General features: G+C 49.6%; 2 protein-coding genes across 2 annotated transcripts; both read left to right on the top strand.

The window, feature by feature from the left end:
* Positions 1–1023: 1023 nt before the first annotated feature.
* Positions 1024–2943, top strand: RAMP2 (receptor activity modifying protein 2). Its single transcript, XM_032279579.1, has 4 exons — positions 1024–1271; positions 1738–1803; positions 2258–2366; positions 2500–2943. The coding sequence occupies exons 1-4, from the start codon at positions 1175–1177 to the stop codon at positions 2753–2755; spliced, it is 528 nt and encodes a 175-aa protein (XP_032135470.1). The 5' UTR covers positions 1024–1174; the 3' UTR covers positions 2756–2943.
* Positions 2944–12822: 9879 nt separating this feature from the next.
* On the top strand, positions 12823–19686 carry VPS25 (vacuolar protein sorting 25 homolog). The gene is made up of 6 exons (XM_032279578.1): positions 12823–12934; positions 13139–13284; positions 14032–14085; positions 14811–14899; positions 15678–15753; positions 19051–19686. The coding sequence occupies exons 1-6, from the start codon at positions 12882–12884 to the stop codon at positions 19161–19163; spliced, it is 531 nt and encodes a 176-aa protein (XP_032135469.1). The 5' UTR covers positions 12823–12881; the 3' UTR covers positions 19164–19686.
* The last annotated feature ends 86 nt before the right edge of the window (positions 19687–19772 follow it).

Raw genomic sequence — 19772 nt, 5'->3', positions numbered from 1 at the left:
CCCAGGACACAAGAGGCAGCTGTGGTGTGGCTGAAGTCAGGGCCCCCGGAGGCCCAGGCTCGGCCTTGCTGCTTCCTTAGTAGTGTGACCTTAGACAAGTCACTCAGGAAAAGAGGAAAGGAAACTAGCATTCAGCGAGTGCACTGCCCTTTCTCAGCTGCCATCCTCACTGGTGAGGAGGGGAATGTTCCTATTTTACGTAAGTCCTGAAGGTAAACGCGTCATGCAAGCTCTATAACTGGGGAGGAGGAAGACAGAATTAGAACCTAGAGCTTCTGAATTCAAATCCCGGGCTGTTGGCCCTGAGCTTTAGCGTTTCTGTAAAATGGTGATAGTAATACACTCGCCCGGCACATGAAGTCCCACATTGAAGGTTCTAAACCCTTTCCTCCTTTCTCCCAACCTTGGTCCTGAAGAGCTGCGGCACCTCCTTCCCAGGAATGTAGTCACCGTATTTTGCCTCCTCCCAACAGGTTTGTGGGGTCTGGGCCCCAAGAGGTGTCTTGAGGGGAGGGTATGTGGACTTCGGTTTTCCCTCTACCCCACTCCCCAGACCTTCTCCCGACTCTGGAGGGCCGACTCCCGCTTCTCGATGGTTGAGACTGGCGGGCTGACAACAGCGGCTGTTCCCAGGATAGGATAAGGAACCCTAAGCTGCCGGGCCCAGCTCCAGGCGCTCCTTCCCCTACAGCCCAGGGCAGCCCCTTAGGTGCAGCGGCGTCGAGAGGCCGCTGGAGCTCCCAGTCCCTCCCTCTTCGGGTCTGGGAGAGCAGCTCGTCGACCCCTCCAGCCCGGAAAGAGAGGGGGCGACTCGAGTCCGGGAGCGGCTCCTTGGAGACCCCGGAGAATCCTGCGCGCCACGCGGCCGAGCCTCCGAAATAGATCCCGGTTCCGGGGTTCCGGGAGCTGTCCAGCCCCGCGGGGTGAGCTGCGAGAGAGGGTGGGCCAACGCCGGCGAGGCGGAGGGAGCCGCGGGCGCCAGGCGCGGGTGCGGCGGCGACTCCCCCTCCAGCCGCGGGCCCCGGGCGTCGCCCCCGCCCCCCACGTGGCCGCCGCCGTCCCAGCCCCTCGGAGGAAGCGGCGCGGCTTCCTGCGGCTCGGGCCGGGGATATAGGCGCCCCCACACCCGGGCCAGGCTCAGCGCCGCCGTAGCTCCTCGCCTCCTTGCTGCACGATGGCCTCGCTTCGAGCGGAGCGCGCCGGCGACCCCCTGCTCCCTACGACCCGCGCTGGGCGGCCGGCAGCGCTCCGCCTCCTCCTCCTGCTGGGCGGTGAGCGCGGCGCCCCGAGGCCCGGGCAGGAGGCGCGGGAGGCCCGGGAGGGGAGATAGGAGAGGGGCTGGATGGGCGAGGCGGGAACGGGCCCCGGGGTTCGGGCGCGGACCGGCGGACAGAGCAGCACTGGCCTTCGGACGGTCCCTGACCTCACCTCGGGGCGGGCATAGCTCGAGCTGCTTCCCACTGGGGAAAGCTGGAGTGCTGGCACCGGCCGGCGGAGAGGGCTTGAGAGGCCGGGAGCTGGCCAGAGGGGAGGGGGCTTTGGGCCTGGGTGTGAGTGACAAGGAGCTGGTGCCAGCCCCTCCCTCCCCAGCAGAGATGTCCATAGGGTCTAGATTATTCCTCTTTTTCCTCCATGGTAGCCCTGCTTTCAGAGGGTCTCAGTCCCCCAACACCCTCTCGCAGACCCCACTTCTGGGGTCCCCACTATGCCACCCTCCTCTCCTGTTTCTCCCCACAGCTGTCCTGAAGCACCAGGAGACTCTGGCTCAGCCTCTTCCCACCACAAGCACACCGGGGTCAGAAGGTGGGTACCCAGGGTGTGGAAGGGTGGCCGAGGGCAAGGACAAGAGCAAATTCAGTGGGGAGAGTCCCTTTCCCACGAGGCCCGCACAACCCCAACTGATGGCCCAGTAAACTCCCCTCTGTTCTCTCTTGGGGCTCCTTGTGGTCTTTCTCCCTGTCTTCCCACAGTCCCTTCACAGCTCTGAACTGGCCCACCTCATAGGTGGGTGAGAAGACTCCAGGAAAAGGTGTATATGGAAGTTCTTATCAGGCTGGGATGGAAAGTGCTTAGCACAGGGAAGTCGTTACAGGATTCCTGAGCTGGGACTCTGTCCTCAGCCAAAACTTCTTGCTAGGGAAACTTTCTGAAGGGTTCCCCCGTTTGAAGGCAGGCGGTTCACTTTGGAAGCACCTGGGCAGGAGGGTTTGGAGGGAGGGGCAGGGCTGTGGTCATTGTGCAGCATCTGTACCTACAGTGAAGACGGTGGAGAACTATGAGGCAGTTGTCCAACTTTGCTGGAATTATTATAAGTATCAAATGGATTCTATCGAAAAGGATTGGTGCGACTGGGCCGTGATTAGCAGGTAGGGGCAGTGCTGGAGGGTGGCTCAGGCCTGGGGTTGGGCCTGTTCGTTGCAGATAGACCTTGAGTGAATGTGGGGCACTCCTCTCCCTGGGCCCACCCCCTCACTCACTCAAGTCCTCTCCTGCCCCCAGGCCTTATAGCACCCTGCGAGATTGCTTGGAGCACTCTGCGGAGGAGTTTGACCTGGGCTTCCCCAATCCCTTAGCAGAGAGGATCATCTTTGAGACTCACCAGATCCACTTTGCCAACTGCTCCCTGGTGCAGCCCACTTTCTCAGACCCCCCGGAGGATGTACTCCTGGCCATGATCATAGCCCCCATCTGCCTCATCCCCTTCCTCATCACTCTTGTAGTATGGAGGAGTAAAGACAGTGAGGCCCAGGCTTAGGGGGCCACAAGCTTCTCAACAACCATCTGACTCCACTTCCCCACCCCCACTGGGCCTCCCTCCTCTCCTCCCTACTCCCTCTCTCATTCTCACTCCCACCACAGATCCCTGGATTGCTGGAAATGGAAGCCGGGTGGGGTCATGGCACAAGCTCTGTAATCTTCAAAATAAAACTTTTTTTTGTACAATGCCCTTCTCCCCATTTCAGTGGGACCTGTGTCATTCCCTGCCACTCCCACAGGCTCTCAGCTCTGGGTAGCGGAAGCGGAAAAATCTGGATGGCCCACTGTTCTGTTCATTTCACCTGCCCCCCTGCTCCCGACCTCCATGAAGTTCACACCCCTATATTCTTTCCTCCCAGGCGGGCCTTTCCTGCCCTTATCCAAACTCGGCTCCAGGAAACAAGCAGGAAGAGACTCCCTTCCGGTCTGGACAGCAGCTGGGGGCCTGTGACTGGGGAGGTGTGGGGGAAGGGGCAAGGGAGGAATCTCTGCTTGTGACTCCTGCAGGAGGGGCAGGAGGCTGTCCAAGGGGCCCTGACTGTTCCCTTCTTCATGCCTCAGTTTACTCCCAGGGCCTGGGAAGAGGAACCCTGACTGAGCAACAGGAATCCATTCCTAAGGACCTCACAATTGAGGGCGAAAGCAGTGGGGGCTTCCTCTATTAGGTTCACCACTCCCCTCTGTCCTCAGCCCTCATCCTACCTTGTCCTGGACTGGGTGTGGCCTACAGCCCAACAACACACTGCCCCCTGGTGTCCCCTAAAGCCAGCAACCAGAGATGTCTGTGATCTCGAAGAAGCTCAAGGCTGAGGAGCACTGGACCCCCGGGTCAGAAAACTGCCATCTCCACAGCAACCACTAGTTTCTTGTTTTTGCTTTTGCTTTTTTTAAACAAGGTCTTGCTCTGTCACCCAGGCTGGAGTGCAGTGGCACAAACATGGCTCACTGCCCTCGACCTCCTGGGCTCAAAGATCCTCCCACCTCAGACTTCCAAGCTGGGACAGGCGTGTGCCACCATGCTAGGCTAATTTTTTTGCTTGTTTTTTTTTTTGTGTGTGTGTGTGTGCGTGTGTGTGCCGGGTGCGGTGGCGCGTACCTGTAGTCCCAGCTACTCCGGAGGCTAAGGTGGGAGGATCGCTTGAGTCCAGGAGTTCTGGGTGGTAGTGTGCTATGCCGACTGGATGTCCGCACTAAGTTCCGCATCAATATGGTGACCTCCTGGGAGCAGGGGACCACCAGGTTGCCTAAGGAGGGGTGAACCAGCCCAGGTCGGAAATGGAGCAGGTCAAAACTCCTGTTCTGATCATTAGTGGGATCATGCCTGTGAATAGCCACTGCACTCCAGCCTGGGCAACATAGCGAGACTCTGTCTCTTATTTAAAAAAAAAAAAAGGATTTTTTGTACAGATGGGGTCTCACTGTGTTGCCCAGGGTCATCTTGAACACCTGGCCTCAAGTGATCCTCCCCAGTCAGTCTCCCAAAGTGCTGGGATTACAGGCATGAGCCTGCTGCACCTGAACAAACACTAGTTCTTAGCTGGACCCTTCTATCAGCTTCTTGAGACAAACAATACTCTGTTAAGATAACTTCCTACCCAGGTGCGGTGGCTCACACCTGTAATTTCAGCACTTTGGGAGGCTGAGGCAGGTGGATCACAGATCAGGAGTTCGAGACCAGCCTGACCAACATGGTGAAACCCCATCTCTGCTAAAAATACAAAAATTAGCTGGGCGTGGTGGTGCAAGCCTGTAATCCCAGCTTCTCGGAAGGCTGAGACAGAAGAATTGCTTGAACCCAGGAGGCAGAGGTTGTGGTGGCCAAGATCATGCCATTGTACTCCAATCTGGTCGACAGAGCGAGACTCCGTCTCAAAAAAAAAAAAAAAAAAAAAAGATACCTTCCTACTTTCTAGGGTCATACCCAGCCCCTCTCTACAACTCACCATTGTCGTATATGAACACACCTATATGTTTCCTGGATAATGAGGCCCAGTAATGTAACCTGGCAACCTACACCTCCAGCTCTCCCTCGGACACAACTGCCAGGTCTCCAAAAACATCTACAAAACAACTTTATCCTCCATGGATACACCTGTTTACTCCTTGTGGCATCCTGGGCCTCTTTAGGGACATTCCTTATGTTGAAATATCTGCCACCTTGAGTACACACATGTCCATTTCTTGGGGTGTCCTGCCTATTCTATATATGCTTGTATGCTTCCTGGAACATGCCTAATCATTCTCTGAGACACACTTCTCTCGGGCACATCTGTTTTTCTAGCCACACGTATGTTTCCTAAAAATATTCTGAGTTGGCTGGGCGCAGTGGCTCACTCCTGTAATCCCAGCACTTCTGGAGGCTGACGCAGGTGGATCACCTGAAGTCCGGAGTCTGAGACCAGCCTGACCAATATCGTGAAACCCTGTGTCTAATAAAAATACAAAAATTAGCTGGGCTTGGGGGCGTGTGCCTGTAGTCCCAGCTACTCGGGAGGCTGAAACAGGAGAATCGCTTGAACCCGGGAGGTGGAGGTTGCAGTGAGCTGAGATTACATCACTGCACTCCAGCCTGGGTGACAGAGTGTGACTCGGTTTCAAAAAAAAAAATTTGAGTTTTCGCCTGAAATACAGGTTTGCTTTATTTCCATGAAGCAATCTGTCTTCCTAAGTATATATATCTACTACCTTTGTGGCATGTATTTGCCTTCGTGCATTTTATTAATATACATCAAGAACCTGCTGGTATAAGACACTGTGTGTGGTGTATTATGTTGGAAAGATAGGTTAGAGAATCTGGTTTTCTGCCCGCAGTGGCTTTCATCTAGTGAGGAAGTTGACATGTGTACAAACTAACAAACAAACAAAAAAAGAAGTGTGTGATGAGAATCATGCTAGGGATACAAACCAAAGGAGAAAAGGATCACATCTGGCTGAGAAGATCCCAGGAAGTGTGATGACAGGAGGGTGATTGCAGAGTTGGTAGATGACTAGGCCTTAGCCCAGGGGAGAGAGTAGAAAGGGAGGTAAATTACAAAATTATTGCAATAATCCAGGCTGAGAAAATGAGGACATGGAGAAAAGGAGTGTTGAATGGGAAAATGGGAAATAACTATAAAGCAGAGGATATGACTAAAAACAGGAGGGAAGGGCCAGGTGTGGTGGCTCATACTTGTAATCCCAGCACTTTGGGAGGCTGAGGTGGGAGGATCACTTGAGGCCAGGAATTTAAGAATGGTCAGGGTAACATAGTGAGACCACGTCTCTACAAAAAAACAGGCCAGGCTCAGTGGCTCATGCCTGTAATCTCAGCACTTTGGGAAGTCAAGGTGGGTGGATCACTTGAGATCAGGAGTTCAAGACCAGCCTGGTAAACGTGGTGAAACACCAAACACCATCTCTGTCTTTTTTTTTTGAGACAGAGTGTCGCTCTGTCACCCAGGCTGAAGTACAAGTGATGCAATTTTGGCTCACCACAACCTCTGCATCCCGGGTTCAAGTGATTCTTATGCCTCAGCCTCCCAAGTAGCTGGGACTACAGGCACATGCCACCATGCCGGACTAATTTTCATATTTGTAGTAGAGACAGAATTTCGCCATGTTGATGTTGACCAGGCTGGTCACGAACTCCTGAGCTTAGGTGATCCACCTGCCTAGGCCTCCCAAAGTGCCAGGATTACAGGTGTGAGCCACTGTGCCCAGCCCAAAACCCTATATCTACTAAAAATTCAAAAATTAGGCGGGTGCAGTGGCTCACACCTGTAATCCCAGCACTTTGGGAGGCCAAGGCGGGCATATCACCTAAGCTCAGGAATTCGAGACTAGCCTGGTCAACATGGTGAACCCCCGTGTCTACTAAAAATACAAAAATTAGACAGGTGTGGTGGTGCATGCCTGTAATCTCAGCTACTCTGGAGGCTGAGGCAGGAGAATCACTTGAACCTGGGAGGTGGAGGTTTCAGTGAACTGAGATTGCACCATTGCACTTCATCCTGGGCAACAGACTAAAATTCAGTCTCAAAAAAACAAAAACGAAAACTAGCTGGGTGTGGTGACACATGCTTGTAGTCCCAGCTACTCTGGAGGCTGAGGCAGGAGAATCGCTTGAACCTGGGAGGTGAAGGTTGCAATGAGCCAAGATCACACCACTGCACTCCAGACTGGGTGACAGAGCGAGACTGTCTCAAAAACAAACAAAAACTCAACTGGATGTAGTGGCACACGTCTGTAGTTCCAGCTACTTGGGAGGCTGAGGTGGGAGGATCAGGAGTTCAAGGTTATGGTGAGGTATGATTGGGCCACTGCACTCCACCACGGGCAACCCTGTCTCTAAAAATTAAAAAATAATTAAAAAATAAAATACCGGCGGGGCATGGTGGCTCACTCCTGTAATCCCAGCACTTTGGGAGGCTGAGGTGGGTGGATCACCTGAGATCGGGAGTTCAAGACCAGCCTGACCAACATGGAGAAACCCTGTCTCTACTAAAAAAAAAATACAAAATAAAATTAGCGGGGCATGGTGGCGCATGCCTGTAATCCCAGCTACACGGGAGGTTGAGGCAGAAGAATTGCTTGAATTTGGGAGGTGGAGGTTGCAGTGAGCTGAGATTGCCCCATTGCACTCCATCCTGGGCAACAAAAGCAAAACTCCGTCTCAAAAAAAAAACCAAATAAATAAAATAAAATACCAACAGACCCTTGATGTATATCATGCATATAAAATGCAGGAAGGCAAACACATGCCACGAAGGGAGGAGATATGCCTTTAGGGAAGACAGACACATTCATGGAAATAAAGCAAACCTGTATTTCAGGTGAAAACTCAAAATATTTTTAGGGAATATTTTCCACTTCCCCATTCGACACTCCTTTGCTCCATGTCCTCATTTTCTCAAGCCTGGGTTATCTCAATAATTTTCTAATTCATCTCCCTTCCTTCTCTCTCCCCTAGGGAGGAAATTAGCAGGACTTGGATAAAATAGGAGGGAGAGGCCAGGGCTGAGGGAGAGGAGAGGTTAGGGGTGACTCAGGCTTTGGACTTGAGTTACTAGGACAATGATGGCAATACTAATAGAAAAGGGCCATTGAGGAGGAGGAACCGTCCTGAAGAAAAGAATGTACAATTATAAGGTAACAGTGGAACAAGCTGTTATGTTCCACAGAGAGTTAGAAATGGGGGTGATGGTAGTGGAAAGAGGTTGGGTCTGGTAATATAGGTGTGGAAGTCTTCTGCACAGAAGTGCACCATAAAGCCATTAGATGGATGGGAACTCTAAGACAGAATGGTTCATTGAAAAGAGGAAGGCTGGCTGGGCGTAGTGACTCATGCCTGTAATCCCAGCACTTTGGAAGGCTGAGGCTGGTGTATCATGAGGCTGGTGCATCACAAGGTCAGGAGTTCAAAACCAACCTGGCCAACATGGTAAAGCCCTGTCTCTACTAAAAATACAAAAATTAAGTGAGCGTGGTGGCACACACCTGTAATCCCAGCTACTTGGGAGGCCGAGGCAGGAGAATAGCTTGAACTCGGGAGGCGGAGGTTGCAGTGAGTGGAGATTGCGCAACTGCACTCCAGCCTGGCAGCAGAGCAAGACTCCATCTCCAAATAAATAAATAAATAAACAAACAAATAAATAAAAATAGTTAAAGAAAGAAAGAATGAGAAAAGGGCCGGGTGCCGTGGTTCACTCCTGTAATCCCAGCACTAGGAGGCTGAGGTAGGAGGATTGCTTGAGCTTAGGAGTTTGAACCAGCCTGAGCAACATGGCAAAAACCTATCTCTACAAAAAAAATTTAAAAATTAGCCAGGCATGGTGGTGTGTGCCTGTAGTCCCAGCTACTTAAAAGGCTGAGGTTAGCCGGGCGCGGTGGCTCAAGCCTGTAATCTCAGCACTTTGGGAGGCCGAGGCGGGTGGATCACGAGGTCAAGAAATCAAGACCATCCTGGTCAACATGGTGAAACCCTGTCTCTACTAAAAATACAAATAAATAAATAAATAAATAAATAAAAATAAAAGGCTGAGGTTGAAGGATTGCTTGAGCCTGGGAGGTTGAGGCTACACAGAACTAAGATTACACCACTGCACTCTCCAGCCTGGGCAAGAGAGTAAGATCCTGTCTCAAAAACAAACAAATAAATAAATAATGAGAAGAGAGAGGGACAGAGGGAAGATCAGAGATGTAACAGCAGAACAAGAATAAAGGATTGTCAAAAGCTGAGAGTGGTGGCTCATGCCTGTTATCTCAGCACCTCGGGAGGTTGAGGCAGGCAGAACACCTGAGGTCAGGAGTTCAAGACCAGCCTGGCCAACATGATGAAGCCCCATCTCTACTAAAAAAATACAAAAATTAGCCAGGAGTGGTGGCAGGCACTGGTAATCCCAGCTACTTGAGAGGCTGAGATGGGGAGAATTGCTTGAACCCAGGAGGCAGAGGCTGCAGTGAGCCCAGATTGCACCACTGCACTCCAGCCTGTGCTACAGAGCAAGACTCATAAAGGTAAAGGAAATGGTGAGCTTTGAGAATGTATTATCAACCAAATGGTTCATTCATTCATTCATTTATTCATTTAACAAATATTTGTTGGTCATTCTGTGGAGCAAGTACAGGGTACAGTGTTTTTATCTCTGTTTTTTTGTCTGTTTTGTGTTTGTTTGTTTGCTTTTGTTCCAAAGCAATTTTTTAAAAAATTTCTTTGTATTTTTGAGACAGAGTCTTGCTCTGTCGCCCAGACTGGAGTGCAGTGGCGCGATCTCAGCTCACTGCAGCCTCAGCCTCTGGGTTCCAGTAATTCTCCCACCTGAACCTCCCAAGTAGCTGGGATTACAGGCGTGCACCACCATGCCCAGCTAATTTTTTGTAATTTTAGTAGAGATGAGGTTTCACCATGTTGGCCAGGCTGGTCTTGAACTCCTGACCTCAAGTGATCTGCCCACCTGGGCCTCCCGAAGTGCTGGGATTACAGGCGTGAGCCACTGCAGCTGGCCTTTTATTTATTCTTGTTTTTTTCTTTTACCCATAGACTAAGGCCATAGAAACTGTGAACGTGAAGGATAGATTTGGATGAGGGAAAGGTTGGAAATCAGACAGAAAATTGAGATGGCAGGGTCGAGAGTTGTACTTTTTATTATTATTATTATTTGACACAGAGTCTCATTCTGGCTCCCAGGCTGGAGTGCAGTGGTGGGATCTAGGCTCACTGCAACCTCCACCTCCTGGGTTCAAGCAATTCTCGTGCCTCAGCCTCCTGTATAGGTGGGTTTACAGGTGTGTGCACCACCATGTCCAGCTAATTTTTGTATTTTTAGTAAAGACAGGGTTTCACCATGTTGCCGGGGCTGCTCTCAAACTCCTGACCTCAACTGATCCACCTGCCTCAGCTTTCCAAAGTGCTGGGATTACAGGGTGTGAGCCACTGCACCCAGCCAACACTTTTTTTTTTTTTTAATTTAAGAGAAAGGATCTCGTTCTGTCATCTAGGCTGGAGTGCAGTGGTTCAACCATACCTCACTGCAGCCTCAAACTCCTGGCCTCAAGCAGTCCTCCTGTCTCAGCCTCCCAAAGTGTTGGGACTACAGGAATGTGTCACCATGCCTGGCTAATTTTTAAAATTTTTTGTAAGGGCCGAGCACGGTGGCTCACACTGGTAATCCCAGGATGTTGGAAAGCCAAGGGTGGCAAATCATAAGGTCAGGAGATCGAGACCATCCTGGCTAACACGGTGAAACCCCATCTCTACTAAAAATAAAAAAAAAAAAATTAGCCGGGCATGGGGGCACGAGCCTGTAGTCCCAGCTACTCAGAAGGCTGAAGCAGGAGAATCACTTGAACCTGGGAGGCAGAGGTTGTGGTGAGCTGAGATCGCGCCACTGCACTCCAGCCTGGGTGACAGAATGAGACTTTGTCTCAAAAAAAAAATTTTTTTTTTAGAGATGGAATCTTGCTGTGATGCCAAGCGGTATAAATATTTTTAATTAAGGAAGTCCTGTACATGTTTATAGTATAAGGGAGAGGAACCAAGGGCAAAGGAGAGAGGGAAGATGATAGAGAAGTGCTGGAGGAAGTTGAAAAAAGAGGCAAGAACATATACCAAAGGGTGCAACACTTCTTCTTCTGAGTCCAAAAGGAAGGAGTAGACAGGGTGCCGTGGCTCATACCTGCAATCCCAGCACTTTGGGAGGCCAAGGTGAGCAGATCATGAGGTCAGGAATTCGAGAGTCTGACCAACATGGTGAAATGCCATCTTTACTAAAAATACAAAAATTATCTGGGTGTGGTGGTGCATGCCTGTAATCCCAGCTACTTGGGAGGCTGAGGCAGAAGAATCACTTGAACTCAGGAGGTGGAGGTTGCAGTGAACCAAGATCGTCCCACGGCACTCAAGCCTGGGTGACAGAGTAAGACTTTGTCTCAAAAAGAAAAAAAGGAAGGAGTAAAAGTGGGAAACAATTTTTGAATGATGAATCTAGTATAGAGACAGACAAGAGGGAAAACTGAAAGAGTTCACACGCATGGCCTCAATCTCAAAAAAGAGGAAGGAAAGTCATTCTGCAGAGAGTGGAGAGACGGGGACAGTTGGAGTGGCTTGATGAGCCTGGAAAAGTTTGAATAGTTATCTTGAAGGTGACAGGGAGTCAATAAAAGACAAATAAATGTCGGCACCAAGTTCTGGGAAGAAAAAGAATTAAAAAAAAAAAAAAGACAAATAAAGGATCACGGGGCTGCCATCAGAACCTAGCATAAGGCTATTCAGGGAATCTGGGGCTCGGTAAACATGTTCTGGTGAATTTTTTGTTGTTGTTTTGTTTTGTTTTAAGGAATGGAGTTTAATAGGCATGAAGGAAGGGAGAAGGAAGAAGCTCCCCTGTACAGAGATGGAGGGAGGGGGACTCCAAAGCTGAAAGAAGGAAACCTCCATTCTGGTGATTTTTCTTCCAGCAATACTCCAGAGCCCAGAAGTGAAAAAAAAAAAAAAAAAAAAGAGGTGGGGGACATGGAGTGACAATCACTGGTTTGGGAACTGATCAGTAGGTAGGTAGGTAAGGGGACAGAACTGAGTAGTTTAGGCTGAGTAAGCAGTCAGATAAAAGTAAAAGGGTCCTAGGTCTTGAGACGGGAAAGGTGAGGTCATGACGGACGTGAGAGATAGGTGGCTGTGGTCAAAGACCACAGCTCTGAATCGTGGAAGTAGAGCTGTATCTAGTGATACAAGCTACAAAGTGTGCTCCCATGGGTGCTGCAGGAGGCTGAAGAATGGTGGAGTCAAAGGAAATTGGAGGGCCAGTTGGTCACCTGTTATCCCTTTGGGAGGCTGAGGTCTGGAGATCACTTAAGCCCAGGAGTTTGAGACCAACCTGGGCCAACAAAGTGAGGGCCCATTTCTAGAAAATATTTCCCAGGTTGCTGGGAGCAGTAAGTAGCTCACGGCTGTAAGCTCCCAGTACTTTGAGAGGGTGAGGCAGAAGTATCACTTGAGGCCAGGGGTTTGAGACCCCATCTGTACCAAAACAACAACAACAACATTTATTTAATAGCTGGGTGCAGTAGTGTGCACCTGTAGTCCCAGCTATTGAGACTGAAGCCGGAAGATCGCTAGAGCTTGGGAGGTAGAGGCTGCAGTGAGCTTTGATTGTGCCACTGCACTCCAGCCTGGGCAGCAAAGGGAGACCTTGTCTCAAAGACGAATAAATAAATAAATAAATAAAATAAAACAAAGGACACTGGACTTGAGGAGTTTGGGTAATTGTGAGTTGATCAAATTAAATGGTAATTCACATAAATGTTAATATAAGAAGCCTAGTATAGCGGAAACAAACGTAGGCTAGGATGTGGAGACCTGGGCTCTATTTACCGTTCTACTTCAGCATCAAAAATTCGCCGCTTTGGGGAAGCCACGATCTTTCTCTGGGGTTGAACCAGAAGACGTCCCATGACATTTCCTGCTCCAAAAAGATAAGGCTTTTTGGAATAACGGCTATGCATTGGCTGACGACGAGAACTCCTCCTGCTGGTCTTTCTTTTGCCTGAGAGGCATCCGGAACCTTTCTGCATTGCTTTCTGCCCCGCCGTGCGGAAGTGAAGGCCGGAAGTCCTTAGCCGGTAGCTTCCGGGTTTCCTGGGCTACTACGATGGCGATGAGTTTCGAGTGGCCGTGGCAGTATCGCTTCCCACCGTTCTTTACGTGAGGCTCAGACCCCAAGAAGCCCCGCTGTGCCTCCCTCCCCTCCCCCGTACCCTGGGCTCAGCCCCGATGCTTCACATGGGGAGGGGGAGAAAAGACCCGGGCGCTAACACCCTCAGTCCCTTACTTTCTCCCCGAAACGTGTCCCGGGCAAGTGCTGCCTCTCGCCCTCTAATTCTGCGCCCCACTCCCTTCACCCGGCAGGTTACAGCCGAACGTGGACACTCGGCAGAAGCAGCTGGCCGCCTGGTGCTCGCTGGTCCTGTCCTTCTGCCGCTTGCACAAACAGTCCAGCATGACGGTGATGGAAGCTCAGGAGAGCCCGCTCTTCAACAACGTCAAGCTACAGCGTATCCTCCCTCAAGCTCTTCCACAGCCCACACACATGCACTTCTGCGCTTTCCCACATGCCTAGACCCCCCCCCCCCCGCCCAACCCCTCTTTACCCATGGTAGGCAGATTCCCACCCAAACTGGACTTAAAGAGTGAAAATGTGTAGCTGAAATTTTACTTCTGAAAATGCAGTACCAGACCCTCTTGTTCTTGGCAGTAATGAAGGTTCGGCTGTTCTGCCCTGAAGCCAAGTTCCAAACTTTTTAACCTAAGCCCTTTTGACTATTTGTATCTCCCATCCTTTTCTGTGTGAGGCCCAGATTTGGGTAAATACCTTTAATTATTTTCTCCGCCCCTCTCCTGCCAGGAAGTAAGGGTCATTTGTTTTTGCTGCCTGATTCATCCCTAAAATATCTGTGGAGAAAGGCTGAAGGAAGGCAACAGGCAGAGGGTGAGAAATGACGGTACCTTTCATTTTCTAAAGTTCCCCTCCACCCCCTTTTTTTTTTGAGACAGGGTCTTGCTCTCTTGCTCAGGCTGGAATGCAGTGGTACAATCACATAAAGTTCTTTTTAATTTTAATTGGAAGAGTTTCTCTTTACATTTCTCCCTCAAATATCCAGGGAGGATATGTATATCATGTTGGGAAATTGCACAAGTATGTGTTGGAGAGGAATGGGCAGATGGTTCTCAACATGGGACTGGCTCTGAGAATTTTTATCCCACCCAATTCATGTGTATGCCATTCCCTTAACCTAAACCAGGAAAGCTTCCTGTGGAATCGATCCAGATTGTATTAGAGGAACTGAGGAAGAAAGGTGGGTTCAGTTCCCCAGATTCCTTATTTTTCTTCCCAGTTGGGTTTCCTTGAGGGCAAATTAGGATAAGTCTTTTTTCCCTTTAATAACTTTTTTCTCTCTCCTGGCTTGAAGATCAAATTAGGATAAGTCTTTTTCCTTTTAATAACTTTTTTTCTGTCTCCTGGCTTGAAGGTCAGAGTTTTCTGTAAAGTAGGCACCTCAATTCCCAAGTCCTTTCTTCTTTGTATACAAAATTGAAATCTATCTGTGCCCTAAACCTAAAGAGAAGTGGAAGAAGAATGAGTGCCTTGTAGATAATAATAGTGAAATAAATATTGAATCCCTCTTTCTGAAAGCTGAGTCTCTTCCACTCCGTCCCTCCTTGGTATTCGCCTCTTTGTTTCTTTCTAGATCCTGATGCTTTTTTTTTGGAGATAGGGTCTCACCCTGTCATCCAGGCTGGAGTGCAATGGCTCAGTCATGTCTCACTGTAGCCTCGACTTCTTGGGCTCAGGTGATCCTCCCACCTTAGCCTCCTGAGTAGCTTAGACCACAGGCGTGCATCATGACACACTTGGCTAATTTTTTGTATTTTCTGTAGGAAAAGGGTCTTGTCATGTTACCCAGACTAGTCTTGAACTCCTGGGTTCAAGTGATCCTGCTGCCTTGGCTTCCCAAAGTGCTGCGATTACTGGTGTAAGCCACTGCGCCTGGTGATATTTTCATATGTATCTGTTTTACAGGGAACCTCGAGTGGTTGGATAAGAGCAAGTCTAGCTTCCTGATCATGTGGCGGAGGCCAGAAGAATGGGGGAAACTCATCTATCAGTGGGTGAGATCATCCTGCTGCCAAGTATTCAACAGTTACCCCTGGCAAAGGATAATTATATTAGCCTAGCAGATACCTGGTGTTCCCAGATCCAGACTGAGCAAAATGGGAAGGGGGCAGAAAAAGGAAGTGTAGGCCTTCCAGGCAAACTTCTTTCAGTGACTCAATGTCTTTGGCTGCATAGAACCTCCCTTTGTTTGCCTGTAGGAGGCGAGGGGCTATGTGAGGCTATGTTTGGAGAAGGCAGAACTAGGAACCCTGAGTGCTATTGTTGGCTGGAGCCTCTGGCCACAGGAGATAAATGGGGAAAGGAAGGGAAAAAAACCTGAGGCCCCTCCCCCACTGCACCCTTATGGGACTGTCCACAATATGAATGAGATATTCTGAACCAGTGTGAGTGTGGGGACAGAATAGTCTTCCCTCTAAATTCCTTGCCACCACCAGCCCCAAACATTCCCAAGGAAGAGAAGAGGGTAAGAAGCATCAATATTCTAAATATAACAAAAATACACCACCCATTCCTGAACAGGAAAACAACCAGAATGAGAGGTCACTCCTCAGACACGTGAAGACCTGTGGTTTAGTGGTTCCAAACAAGTGTGTACACATATAAAAATAGCACTTGTAGGGTTTATGGTTTTTAGGCCATTCTGCAGAGGTGGCAGTGAGCTCTGGTTTGGGAATAGCTATCATTCCTGGATCAGAAGGGTGGAGCTGATGAACTTAGTGTCTCCCAGGAGATTCTTGGTTCTAATTCACTCCTCATTTTCTGTGTTCACAGGTTTCCAGGAGCGGCCAGAACAACTCCGTCTTTACCCTGTATGAACTGACTAATGGGGAAGACACAGAGGATGAGGGTAATGCCTTTCACTCCCCACCCCAATTTGTTTTTTGTTTTTTAGTTTAGTTTTGTTTTGTTTTTGTTTTTCTGAGATGGAGTCTTGCTCTGTCACCCAGGCTGGAGTGCAGTGGCATGATCTGAGCTCACTGCAACCTCTGCCTTCTGGGTTCAAGCAATTCTCCTGCCTCAGCTTTCTGAGTAGCTAGGATTACAGGTGCACACCAGCATGCCTGACTAATTTTCTGTATTTATAGTAGAGATGGGGTTTCATCATGTTGACCAGGCTGGTCTCAAACTCCTGACCTCATGATCCATCCACCTCAGCCTCCCAAAGTGCTGGGATTACAGGCATGAAACACCATGCTCCGCCTATTTTTTTCTTTCTTTCTTTCTTTCTTTTTTGAGAAAGACTCACTCTTTCATCCAGGCTGGAGTGCAGTGGCACGATCTTTGCTCACTGCAAAACCTCCGCCTCCCAGGTTCAAGTGAGTCTTATGCCTCAGCCTCCCCAAGTAGCTCAGATTATAGTTGCACAGTACCATTCCCAGCTAAGTTTTGCTTTTTTTTGGTAGAGATATGATTTCACCATGTTGGCCAGGCTAGTCTTGAACTCTTGACCTTAGGTGATCCGCCCGCCCTGGCTTCCCAAAGTACTGGGATTACAGGCATGAGCCACTGCACCTGGCCACCTCCTACTTTTTTTTTTTTTTGAGATGGAGTCTTACTCTGTCACCAGGCTGGAGTGCAGTGGCGAGATCTCAGCTCACTGCAACCTCCACCTCTTCAGTTCAAGTGATTCTCATGCCTCAGTCTCCCCAGTAGCTGGGGTGACAGACACGCCCCACCATACCCAGCTAATTTTTGTATTTTTAGTAGAGTAGAGATGGGGTTACCATGTTGGCCAGGCTCGTCTCAAATTCCTGACCTCATGTTCTGCCTGACTCGGCCTCCCAAAGTGCTGGGATCACAGGTGTGAACCACTGTGCCTGGCCACCCCCTACTTTTGTCATGTGAATTCTCTTCTCTCCTATTTTGGTTTAATTGATATTCAGACTTCCGATTTCTCTGTCTCTGAATTCCAAGTACTATAATATAAAAGTTCTTAACCCATGTCCAAGGATTCTATAAGCCACCTGAATTCATATGCAAAAAAACCCAGATTTTGTTTTTGTGGGTGCATGTGCATTTTTCTAGGGATAGATAGATATTACGAGATTTCCAAGGACATCTGTGACCCATGAAAAGTTAAGAATTTCACTTTCAGCTGGGCACAGTGGCTCATGCCTGTAATCCTAGCACTTTGGGAGGCTAAGGCAGGAGGATTGCTTGAGGCCAGGAGTTTGAGACCAGCCTGGGCAACATAGGGAGATCTGTCTCTACAAAAAATTTAAAAATCAGCTAGGCATAGTGGTGTATACCAGTAATCCCAGCTACTCAGAAGGTTTAGGTGGGAGGATTGCTTGAGCCCAGGAGGTCAAGGTGCAGTGAGCTATGATCATGCCACTGAACTCCAGCCTGGGTGACAGAGTAAGACTGTCTCAAAATATAATAGGCTGGGCACAGTGGCTCAGCCTGTAATCCCAGCACTTTGGGATGCTGAGGTGGGTGGATCACTTGAGGTCAGGTGTTCCAGACCAGCCTGGCCAACATGGTGAAACCTCGTCTCTACTAAAAAGACAAAAATTAGCCAGGCGTGGTGGCACATGCTTGTAATCCCAGCTACTTGGGAGGCTGCAGCAGGAGGATCGCTTGAATTCAGGAGACAGAGGTTGTAGTAGCTGAGATCATACCACTGCACTTCATCCTGGATGACAGAGTGAGACTCTGTCTCAGAAAATAATAATATTAAAATATTATAAATAAACTTTCTTTATTCAGCATCTGTTGTAGATGCCAAATGAGGAACAAGGGCAAGGGATTAAGCTTGAAATCTCATTCCTTGCTGACTCAGGCGCTCTTTCACCCTTTATTCTTATAGAGGGCTCAAGATTTGTGGGTGTCAGCTGAAGAGATTGGGCCAACACCCCCAGCCCCACCCCCAGTCCATTTAAATTTGTTGGTTCCTGGCCAGGCAAGGATTTGTATAGTGTTGGATTTTTACACAGTATAAACACTCTTAGTTCTTTTTTCTGTGACTCCATGTTCTGATCATCTGGATCACTACAGGTTTCAATCTTAGCTGGGATAGCAGGGGATGTCTCCTCTTTCTGGCTGCCCTAGCAGAGCTTACATCTCTTCCTCCTCCTGTCCTGCAGGTCTCTGCTTGCTACTCCCACCATCACCCCATGATTTCAGCACTGTAGCCTTGCCCAGCCCACCACTCAGGCTGGGCAAAGTTGGAGGCTTCCTCAGAAAGCAAGCTCCCTGACTTAGCTGAGCCCCCGCAGGGGGTGAGGTAAGCAAGCCTGTTAGGGCTTGCTCGCTGCCTCCCACATCTCCCTGCAGTGTCTTACCATATCTCCACATACTCAGCTGGTCATTGGCTCCCAGTGTTTTTTTTTTTCTTTTTTTTTTTTTTTTTTTTTTTTTTGAGACGAAGTCTTGCTCTGTCACCCAGGCTGGAGTGCAGTTGCGTGATCTCGGCTTACTGCAACCTCCACCTCCTGGGTTCAAGTAATTATCCTGCCTCAACCTTCTGAGTAGCTGGGATTACAGGCATGCACCACCATGCCCAACTAATTTTTTGTATTTTTATTAGAGACAGGGTTTCGCCATGTTGGCCAGGCTGATCTGGAACTCCTGATCTCAAGTGATCTGCCTGCCTTAGCCTCCCAAAGTTCTGGAATTGCAGGTGTGAGCCACTGCACCTGGCCCGGGCTCCCAGCTTTTTAACTAGAAACAGGCAGATATCAGTCAGTGCTGGAGTTTAACAGTCTCCTGGCCAGGGGTACTGGCTATACTCTTTGTGTTATGATAGATCCTCCCATTTGTACAGATGAATATCTAGGGTCAGTGTCTAGTGACAATGGCTCTGACCTCCCTAGGTCTGATTTCCAGGGCCCCTTTGTGGCCCAAAAGCAGATGGTGTCATTCATGTGCATCAGACACACATGGAGGTGTGCGGCAGGTTGAGTCTGAGAGGAGAAGCAGGAAGGGGGAAATAAGCGCAAACTCATTTCATGCTGACTCAGGCTTTCTTCCACCCCTTATCCTAAGGAGTGCTTGGGAAGTGTGGGTGGCTGCTGGAGCAGTATAGATGGCATATGCATACCCTGTCTCTGGGAGGTCTCTGCTTCCAGCCAGACCACTCTCCTCAGCGGCCTTGGGCCCCAAGAAGCTGATTGTCCCTGATTGCCCATCTCTCTCTGTCCAGAGTTCCATGGACTGGATGAGGCAACTCTACTTCGGGCTCTGCAGGCCCTACAGCAGGAGCACAAGGCCGAGATCATCACCGTCAGCGATGGCCGAGGCGTCAAGTTCTTCTAGCAGAGATCTATCTCCCTTTACTTCTTACCTCCCACCTTTCCAGTGCTTTCAAAAGGAAACAGACCCAGCATCCCCCAAAGACTGGATCTGTGACTCCACCAGACTCAAAAGGGCTCCAGTCCTGAAGGCTGGGACCTGGGGATGGGTTTCTCACACCCCCATCCCTCGGATAGGGTGAGGCCGAAGCACCAGGGAGAAAAGATGTGCTTCTTCTTGCCCTACCTCCTCTCCCATCCTAGCCTGTCCCTGAGCCAGGGTCTGTAAACCTAACACTTTATATTTGTCCACACATGTAAGTACATACACACAGGAGCCTGCAGCACATGCTTCTGTCCCCTCCTCTTTCCACCCCTTTAGCTGCTGTTGCCTCCCTTCTCAGGCAGGTGCTGGATCCTTCCTAGGGGATGGGGGAAGCCCTGGCTGCAGGCAGCCTTCCAGGCATTATGAAGATAGGAGACCCATGGGCCTGGCAGTGAGAGGTGTGGCCCAACACTGATTTCTGATATTAAAATCTCAGCTCCCACTGCCTGCCTCTTAAATTACTACAGTACTGGAATGGGGATGAGGCAGGCTGTGAAGTGTTACCATCCGAGTAAATCCCAGCCAAGG

Source organism: Sapajus apella, unplaced genomic scaffold, assembly GCF_009761245.1.
Source record: "Sapajus apella isolate SASKATOON/1434 unplaced genomic scaffold, GSC_monkey_1.0 scaffold12, whole genome shotgun sequence".
Classification (NCBI taxonomy): domain Eukaryota; kingdom Metazoa; phylum Chordata; class Mammalia; order Primates; family Cebidae; genus Sapajus; species Sapajus apella.
Note: the sequence above shows the minus strand (reverse complement) of the source record. Positions and strands in the feature narration are given on the sequence as shown.